Source organism: Solanum stenotomum, unplaced genomic scaffold (assembly GCF_019186545.1).
Source record: "Solanum stenotomum isolate F172 unplaced genomic scaffold, ASM1918654v1 scaffold34434, whole genome shotgun sequence".
NCBI classification, from domain to species: domain Eukaryota; kingdom Viridiplantae; phylum Streptophyta; class Magnoliopsida; order Solanales; family Solanaceae; genus Solanum; species Solanum stenotomum.
The window spans coordinates 23,244-33,423 of record NW_026032947.1 but is presented as its reverse complement, the minus strand read 5'-3'; the positions used below and the strand labels follow the sequence as shown (position 1 = coordinate 33,423).

General features: G+C 32.4%; 1 protein-coding gene across 1 annotated transcript; it reads left to right on the top strand.

Annotated features, from left to right (window-relative positions):
- The first annotated feature begins 334 nt into the window (after nt 1-334).
- LOC125852387 (uncharacterized) lies at nt 335-1,302 on the top strand. The gene is made up of 4 exons (XM_049532129.1): nt 335-425; nt 515-732; nt 828-898; nt 969-1,302. The coding sequence occupies exons 1-4, from the start codon at nt 335-337 to the stop codon at nt 1,300-1,302; spliced, it is 714 nt and encodes a 237-aa protein (XP_049388086.1).
- Nucleotides 1,303-10,180: the final 8,878 nt, after the last annotated feature.

The window sequence follows — 10,180 nt, the reverse complement described above, 5'->3', positions numbered from 1 at the left end:
AACAACAACATCTTATCAGGTATATTCATTCCTGTCATTTATGTTACACACGGTCTTCAACGTATACAATGAATAATTCCCTCCTTAACTTGTAGATGTGGTTGAATGCTTATGTGGAATCGGTGATCTAGAGAGTGTGGGTTCAAAGTGGAAAAAACGTGACATACACATTCTTACTGATCTGTAATATTCTTATCTCATTTACATTACATTCATATTCATTCATCCCAAAGTAGCAGCATAGAAAATCATATTGATTCACAGAGTAATAAATTAGAATTCTCTTTTAGGGAGGACATGACTATCAAAGCAAGAATAACTTTGTGGGAGGACCATGGCGAATCATTTTACCCCTATGTATATCCCAACCACTTCGGACCCAGACATTGTCATAGTTACTGCTACAACGCTAAAAGAATTCAGAGGTATCTACTTATTCTGAACATACTGGAACATTTTAATGGTCACATATATAGGACCTTCTGACATTCAATTGTGGTTTGTTTCATAAAAGGTGAACTGACTTTTGCCACCACCGCAGCAAGCAAAATTTATGGTAATCTTAAAATGGACAACATCACCTCCTTGCTTCATAAGTTCTCAAAAAAGTCAGTTGATGTACAAACTATTGCGAGTGCAAACGCAAGTAACGTTCCCATTGCACAAGCTATGTTTGAAAACAGGATGACTGTTGCAGAGTTAGTAGATTCTGACTGGAGTTCCGACACAGAGGTAAGTAACCCTTCACACCAAAAGCACCAGGGCAGATCACTGGAATAGAGAACTTCTTTGATTGGTATTACATTTCCTGTAACTTGTGCAACAAGAAAGTTGAATCTTCAAATGGTGTCTACACATGCCAGAAGTGCAACAAACAATGCGACTTACCGTTGGTTATGTAAGCAAGAAATCAACATTGTAGCCACAACTTACATTCAAAGGAACACTAACGTTTTACGCACACACAGGTTTAAGATACACATTAAGGTCACGGATAATGGTGGGATGACTATTTTGGTCCTGTTTAATAGGGTTGCGGAAAAACTTCTTGATATTTCTGCTCACAAGTTGGTTAACCAATTGTCCAAAAGTGAGACTGATATACCGTCCCAGATTCAAAGTCTTTGCAGGATGGACTTGGTCTTCAAACTAAAATTGAGCAGTTTCAATTTGAAAGAGGAGCTGGAAAACTATACAGTCACAAAATCTGATGTTTTCCCTTCACAATCCATTCATTACCACATTCTTCTCACATTAGCATGGAAAAGAGAGAGATACTACTATCAAGATTTTGACCCTTGAAAATGTGCATCAGCTATTGCATGGGACCACTACTAGATAAGCAATCACAAAGATCATTGCTAGATTATTTGATCCTAATTATAAATAAAACAGACATAATAAAAGATGAACTGGTTCATAATAAACACGATTCAGTACTACTCCTCATCCTCCTCTTCCTCTTCTGGTGGGGGAAGATTCAAATCTGGCAACAGATACACCGGTTCCACAGGAGAAGCAGCAGGGGACTCAGCATTGAGATTGGGTTGATCGTTGGAGCTTTCATTAGGTGTAAGTGGTTCTACTGATGGTGAACGCGGTGATCAGTCAGGATCCTCGTCCCAGTCAGAATGCGGTGACTGTCATTCTTGAAGAATTCAAACAAACATTGTGATTTCTCCAACAACAAGATGGTCTTTGTGGCACTTAATATCACACCAATAGGCTCACTAGGGTCATCAATGTTTTTTGTCATCATCAACTTTGCATCTCTCTGTGGAGTCAGAGTAGTATTTCCCTATTGTTTCATCATCAGCTGAGGGCTCTACGGAAAGGAAACCGTAAATATCCACTTCACCATAAAACGTTTTGTCATGATCAACATTTTATACTAATGTTGTCATGTTTCTAGAAAACACAATAAATCACTCACATTAGCACGGAAAAGAGAGAGATACTACTATCAAGATTTTGACCTTTGAAAATGTACACCAGCTATTACATGGAACCAGTACTGGACAAGAAATCCCATTGGCTCCTCGTTTGTCAATTCTTGAAGAATTCAAATAAACATTGTGGTTTCTCCGATAACCAGATGGTCTTTGTGGCACAACATCACACCAACAGGCTCACTAGGATCATCAATGTTTTTCCTCATCATCAACTTTGCATCTCTCTGTGGAGTCAGAGTAGTATTTCTTTATTGTATCATCATCAGCTGAGGGCTCTACGGAAAGGAAACCGTAAATATCCACTTCACCATAAAACTTCTTCTCATGAACAACATTTATACTAATGTTGTCATGTTTCTAAAGAACACAATAATTAATCACTCACATTAGCACAGAAAGGAGAGAGATACTATTATCAAGATTTTGACCCTTGAAAATGTGGACCATCTATTGCATGGAACCAGTATTGGACAAGAAATCCCATTGGTTCCTTAGTTGTTCATTCTTGAAGAATTCAAATAAACATTGTGGTTTCTCCGATAACCAGATGGGCCACTACAACAAATTTGATTATTAGGGACAAATTATTTCGTCATTTATAAAGCATATTTGTCACAAAATATTTCGTCAGTCAGTCGTCACTAAAGGTGCGTCACTAAATGTATATAAAGACGATTTAGTGCTTCATCGCTAAAGAAGTTCCATTAACTACAAAACAAAAAAATCGTCACAAAATGCATAGCATTTGTGACGAATTTGATTGTCATAAAAAGTGTATGTTATTGTAGTTGAAAGTATAATTTTGTCACTAAAAACATTATTAACACCGACAAAACTATTTGATCACTAATTATTTAGTTCAATTAGTGACGGTACCAATTATCTCTAAAGTTCTATATATTTCGTAGTAGAACAAAAGAAATTTCGTCACTAATGACTACCTTTTATATAAAAAAAGTATTTCGTCCTTAAATGTATAAATTAGTGACAAATTTATCACACTAATGAAGATTAACAATTTTGTAGTTAAATATATCATCTTGTCACTAAAATTATGAATTTTTATTGACAACATAAAATTGTCACTATAAATCGTCATGATTAGTAATAATTACAATTGTCATAAAATATAAAATTAATTCATATTCGATAAGGAGGGAACAAATATATTGTCACTAAATGTATTCAATTTATGACAAACTAATTTAATTTGTGATGAAAATGTCTTGAAAAGTTTGATATAGTAATCGCAAAAAGTTAAAATCGTTTGCCACTAATGAAAAACATTTGATGACATTTAATTATTTCATATTTATATTATATTTGAATTTAAAATTGCATAAATTTAAAATAGAATAATAAAACACCCATGATCATACAACTCCTTAATAAAAGTTAATATGTCTAATACTTGACTACTAAATATTACTCCTTAACTAAGACAAATACGTGGAGATTTCTTCCCAAGTACCAAAAATGTGGCGATATTTAGCTTTCAAGTAGTCTTGATTCAATTCTCACCTACTACATTAACACTATTTCGTCCATTTATTTATTGTAGATCTTTTGTCAGCCCCAATAACGATTACTAGTTCAACTCAAGAATTCAAACAAATATATCAACTTTCAAAGCCTTAATTCTATATGAAGTACCATACAAGTAAAAAAATCTAGAACCCTACCAAACATTTGCTGCAATAAAATTACTTAATGCAGTTCAAGACTAGGACCTAACATCTTGATCATAATTAATTCACTAAATAAATCTACTTATAATTACTCATAATTCAACAAATGAAAAATATCATTCTTAATCCTTCAACAAGAAAGAGGAGCAACAATGGGTTTTTAGTAAAATGGGTGTTACTAGTCTACCTTATAAATTATCTTTGTATTTATGGATAGTATGAAAGAGAAAATTATCAGTGGGCGATGTGTTATGCAAGAATGGTATAGCTATTTTATCTTTTATATGATACGATTAGAAAAACCAAGAAAGGGCAGTATATGGGGTTTGATAACATCTGTTCATATAACCCTTAAATTCTGTATAACTAGTGTCTTTTTGGACTTGTTGCAACAAAGTTTGACTTCAGGTGATTCGATTCACATATCTTAAGTTGGATGATAAAAACATTGGTGGTTTTGAGGCTACTAGTTAGGAGGGTTCTGGTTTCAAACTTACACATAATAGAGCTTCATTCCTTCTACTTTCATCACTAGTTCATGTAATATTGACTAAGCTGCATATATAGTTCATGAAAATGTTGAACTATCCTCCATTCATGTAACTTTCTATACCAATGACATAATGTACATTTCTCTCCATTCCTTAACCTTTCACCGGTAATTCATATTCAAGAACTCTATCACCTTTGATTCTATATGCAGTATAATAAGTCTCTTATTTGAGTTCTTCAAAGCAAACTTGCTAGCAGATCATGGTCTTGCGTTGTATAATTCTTGTTGATGAGTACTGTCAACTCTTTCACACTAGTTTGGACTTTTGGTGCGTGTGATGGATTTTATCAGTGATCTCACAAGGTCTTTTTCCTTGGGCGATGTGTTAAGCAAGAATTTGTTAAGCAAGAATGGTGCAGGTGTTGTGAGATCTATCAACAGGAAACTATGCTACATTTGTTCTTAACAAGAGATTATGCTAAGAGCATCTGAACACACTTTGCTACAGCAGCTTAAGGGCTCATTTATTTAGTTAAATCAAGTTGCAACACAATGGTGGAAAGCTTACTATTCTCCTAATTAACTGAAGCCACTATATCTGGCTTCCCTAGCCATCATTATATGGTATCTATGGAAGAAAGAAATATCATTTTCCAAGAAGGTTCAATATCAAGAAGCAGAGTTATTAATGACATAAATCAGAACCTCTGTCTCTTGGCTAGAACGAGGTTCCCATGGATAACAAAGATCTCTAACATTTGGCCACTTATAATACAAAAGTTGGAAATCTACAAACCAACGAGGTGCACATTAGAATAGTGATGGCTCATCTAGAGAGAACCCTGATCCTTACTCTCTGACATTCTGCATCAGAAATAGTAGGGGTCATTGCCAATAGAGGAGCTTAGGGTCAGTCAGTCAATTGATCAATTTGCCCTTTCCTCTATTTATATTTAACTATTTCTCCGTTTTAATTTATTTGTCTTACGTCCCTTTTTAGTATGTTATGCATTTATAAATTACTGCCCTTCTCCCCTATTTATATTTAATAATTTATCTGTTTTAATGTATTTGTCTCTTATTTCCCTTTTTAGTATATTTTATAGTTATAAATTACTAAAAAAAATATATTATAAATTATAATAATTAATAAAATAAAATATTTAAAAAACATATCAAAATTTAGATCAACTCTCGAAATATAGATGGAATAACATATATTATTTGAAAATTACGTTAAGAGTAATTTAAATTACAATAATTAACAATTTATATATATATATATATATATATATATATATATATTAATTTAATTTTTTTTTAATTATTATTATTTTTTTAAAAAACATATTATAATTTGGTTAATTCTCAAAATTTCTCATGTGCAACATAAAAATTTTGACACAGAGTGTACCATATTTATTTAAAAATTACATTACTTAAAAATATTATAAATCACAATAATTAACAACTTAAAATATTTTAAAATCATATTAAAAATTTGGTTGACTCTCAAAGTTTCTCATGTGCCACGTAAATTAGGACAAAGTGAGTAACATATTATTTGAAAATTACGTTAAAAGTACTATAAATTACAATAATAACATTTTAAAATATTTAAAAATCATATCAAAATTTGATCAAGTCTTTTAATTCTATTTGTACCATATAAATTAAAATTAATAGAGTAATATATATTGGTGCTTACACTGGCTCTAGTATCTATTGATAAAATATTTACAAACTTATCGAGGCTTTTGATGATTTGGGAACTTTGCTTCTAACTTTTTCGGTGTTAAAATATTTTTTTAATTACATAATATTGGTATGATGCTTGTGTAGAATATAACTTCAGATTTTCACTAAAAAATGTTTGTATGGTTATTGTTTATGGACAGACAAAATTTTGATTTTTACTATATTTGAATTAAATGTGTCTATTATTCATGATATTTTAATTTATAACCACAATTTTTTTTGTATCCATTCATTTTATTAATTAACCACAAAATTTAAGTCATAGACATTTAATCTTTTTTTTTTGTGACAAAATTTTATTGTGATTAAATTATAGATTAATAGAGACAATAATATAATTGTCACTAATTGTTTGAACTATTAGTGACAAAAACTAAGGTCACAATTAAATTTGAAATTTTGTTGCTNTGCCCATCTTCTAAAGGGCGTAACTCCCTCATACGAACTCGGAATTGAGCAAACTCAGTGGCGTTGGAAAGATTGATCCACAAGCTTCACAACCAAAACTGGAACTACTCCTAACTCATCCTGAGCTAGGAGTTATGACTACTCAAAGTTGGCCAAAAACTCACTGATTTCCACACTTAGCCAAATTTCCAGATTTTTAAATTTTTTCCAAAAATGACTACTTTCCAATTTCAAGCTTCTTCTAAGCCACTTCAAATTGTCGGATGTTATAGGTGAACCATTGGTGACAAATTTCATGTCGTAGCTAATAATTTCGTAGCTATATATCATATTTGTTGTAGTAAATTTGTGGCACTCAACATCACAAACTTTGCATCTTTCTATGGAGTCAGAGTTATGTAGTATTTCCTTATTATTTCATCATCAGTTGAGGGCTCTACGGAAAGAAAACCGTAAATATCAACTTCAACATAAAACTTCTCATGAACAACATTTTAAACTAATGTTATTATGTTTCTATAAAACACAATAATTAATCACTCACATTTGCACGAAACATAGAAATACTACTATCAAGATTTTGACCATTGAAAATGTTGACCATTTGTTGCATGGGACAACAATAAGACAAGAAATCCCATTGGCTCCTTGAGAATTCAAACAACGTTGTGGTTTCTCCGATAATCAGATGGTCTTTGTGGCATTCAACATCACACCATCAAAATTTTATTAGATAAATTAGATCTTTTATATATAATATTGTATGAGGTACAAATATATAATGAAACGTATCTCACCTCATATTTCCTTATAGATGATATTTCTGGTGTAACTTACTTTCATCTGCTTTGGTTTGTTTTAATATTTCTGGCCCACTGGTTGTCGCGGATTTTTTAACATAGTCTATATTTATCGTCATTCTAAAACATAAATGTAGAAACAATTGTTTTTTACAGGAGAATTTAATATCTTCTTCATTGAAGGGTACACGTTCAATTCTTGGGATAAACATATATACTTACTTGATAATATATTGGTACTCTTTGTAATTTCTGTAAATTTGACATTATTATCAAATCCTCAACAAATCTGTCTATGTAGTCGTGTCTCCATGTCTACTTACTCTAATGTTTTTTTTTTTACAAAGCAACTTGTTTATGTAGTGTAGTTGTTTCGTTTTTTGTTAATCTATCGAGCCCTTTTATAGAAAAATTACTCTTTAAATATTAATTGAATATATATATATATATATATAATGAGATCGTCACATAAAATGAGCATCTATCTTAAAATATTTTAAGGATTTTTTTTAAAAATAAATTAATTTAATAGGATAGGGATCATTTAGTAATTTAACATTTCAGTTAGGAGTATCACGTTTAAAGAATGCTTTTTTAACTTACGGAGACGAAAAATCAAAGTTGTCGTCCTAGCTGGAATGAACGAGTTTGAGGAAGGCTGATTAAGGCAGGTAATAGAGGCACCCTTCTGTTAGCAAAAGTTGGTCGGTTCTAGCCTTGTTCTGCGTAGATCTGGTGCTCATGTATATGTGTCCATAAAGTGGAGTGAGCATGATAACTTGTTTTAGTATATGAAACAATTCATTCTCTAGTAAAGAATGTAGTGAGCAATGGTGAGGTCTCTTCTCGTGTGGCTCTCTTGCCATTGGAATTGCAATAGTTTAAGATTATTTTTGAGATTTTCTGATGCTAATAATTGTATTGAAATTTTTTGGGAAAAAATAAGATAATGACTTTAATTGTAGTGGATCACAATTAAACATTGATGACCCTAGTGAGCCTATTCGTGTGACATTGAGTGCCACAAAGACCATCTTGTTGTTGCATAAATCACAATGTTTGTTTAAATTCTTTAAGAATGAACAAACAAGGAGAAAATGGGATTTCTTATTCAGTAGTGGTCCCATGAAATAGCCGGTGCACATTTTCAAGGGTCAAAATCTTGATAGTAGTATCTCTCTCTTTTCCATGCTAATGTGAGTGGTTAGTTATTGTGTTCTTGAAATCCACGACAACATTAATTGTTTTACCTAATCAGTGATTTCTATTTAAGCTTTGCTTTTGGTATATGCAACTATCAATTCTTTAGAAAAGAATGTGGTAATGAATGGATCATGAAGGAATCCGTCAACCTACTAGAGGATCATACATTTCAACTTCTGAAAAGCATTCAATTCAGGCCCATTTCCACCGCCCATTGCAAAGATCTTTTCCATCAATGTAACTCCAGATAAGTTATTGTTTCTCTTCTTCAAACCTGGATGCACAAGAATAGAGTGGCATCCTGTGTTGTACCATATTCTTCAAAAATTGTCACCAAATACATAAAGTTCTCTACTCAGATTTGAAATTGCGAAATATGATCGAAATGAACTCATTGGCTTAAGTGACTTTAAAACATCATTCAAAGGTGAGTACAAGTCCAAGCCCGATAGCCACTTATTACCATTATACCCACCAGCTACTGCTAGGATGATTTACTCATCACACACTATATTGTTTGACCCAATCATATTTTCACTATCATATGTTCGAGAAGGATTTGTTGACTCCAACATCAAACATCTACTTTCTAAAGTGGATGTTTGATGTTGGAGTCCACAAATCCTTCTCGAACACATGATAAGTGAAAATGTGATTGGGTCAGACAATATAGTGAGTGATGAGTTAATCATCCTAGCAGTACCCGAAGGATATGATGGTAATAAGTGGCTATCGGGCTTGGACATGTACTCACCTTTGAATGATGTTTTAAAGTCACTTGAGTCAATGCGTTCATTTCGATCATATTTCGCAATTTCAAATCTGAGTAGAGAACTTTATGTATTTGGTGGCAAATTTGGAAGAGTATGATACAACTTGGGATTCCACTCTATTCTTGTGCATCTAGGTTTGAAGAAGAGAAACAGTAACTTATCTGGAGTTACATTGAAGGAAAGTATCTTTGCAATGGGCAGTGGAAATGGGATTGAATACTTTTCAGACGTTGAAATGTATGATCCTCTAGTAGGTTGACGGATTCCTTCATGATCAATACATTACCACATTCTTTTCTCGAGAATCGATAGTTGCATATACCAAAAGCAAAGATTAAATAGAAATCACCGATTAGGTAAAACAATTAATGTTATCGTGTTTTTCGAGAACGCAATAAATAATCACTCACATTAGCATGGAAAAGAGAGATACTACTATCAAGATTTTGACCATTGAATGTGCACCGGCTATTTCATGGGACCACTACTGTATAAGAAATCCCATTTGCTTCTCGTTTGTTCATTCTTAAAGAATTTAAACAAAAATTATGATTTCTGCAACAACAAAATGGTCTTTGTGGCACTCAATATCACACCAATAGGCTCACTGGGTCATCAATGTTTTTTCCTCATCATCAACTTTGCATCAATTTACCACTACCCCAAATCTCCATAACCATATTTCATAAAGTGTCATGTTAAAGACCCTTAGATCCTCGATATCAAGACCACCCCAAACATTAATTTGGTGTGGTAATACCCTTCTCCTGTGATCTAATTGTGAGTGGGGAGGGGAAGGAGGGAGGGGGGGAGAAAGACTCAAGACAAATGAGTTAGGGTTGATGGTATGAATTCTCTATATTCGGAAATTAACTAAAAATTCAACAACTTGAATAGACATCCTATACCTTCATTTTTAAACATTTTTAAATGATTTTAAAATGATTCTAACAATCTACTTTCTTTACTTTCTTTGACAAAAGTTACAGAATTTAATGTTAGAGACTTCAAAATGGGACTTTTCTTATCAGTAAAAACATTCACCACAAAATCTAAAACATTAGTCTCACAATCAAAGCTTCAGAAACCCAAAGTATTCTACAGA

Coding starts and splice junctions, on each gene's coding strand:
- LOC125852387 (XM_049532129.1), top strand. CDS start 335: ATGGCGAATCATTTTACCCCTATGTATATCCCAACCACTTCGGACCCA. Junction 426..514: donor AACGCTAAAAGAATTCAGAG/GTATCTACTTAT, acceptor GTTTCATAAAAG/GTGAACTGACTTTTGCCACC. Junction 733..827: donor ACTGGAGTTCCGACACAGAG/GTAAGTAACCCT, acceptor TTGTGCAACAAG/AAAGTTGAATCTTCAAATGG.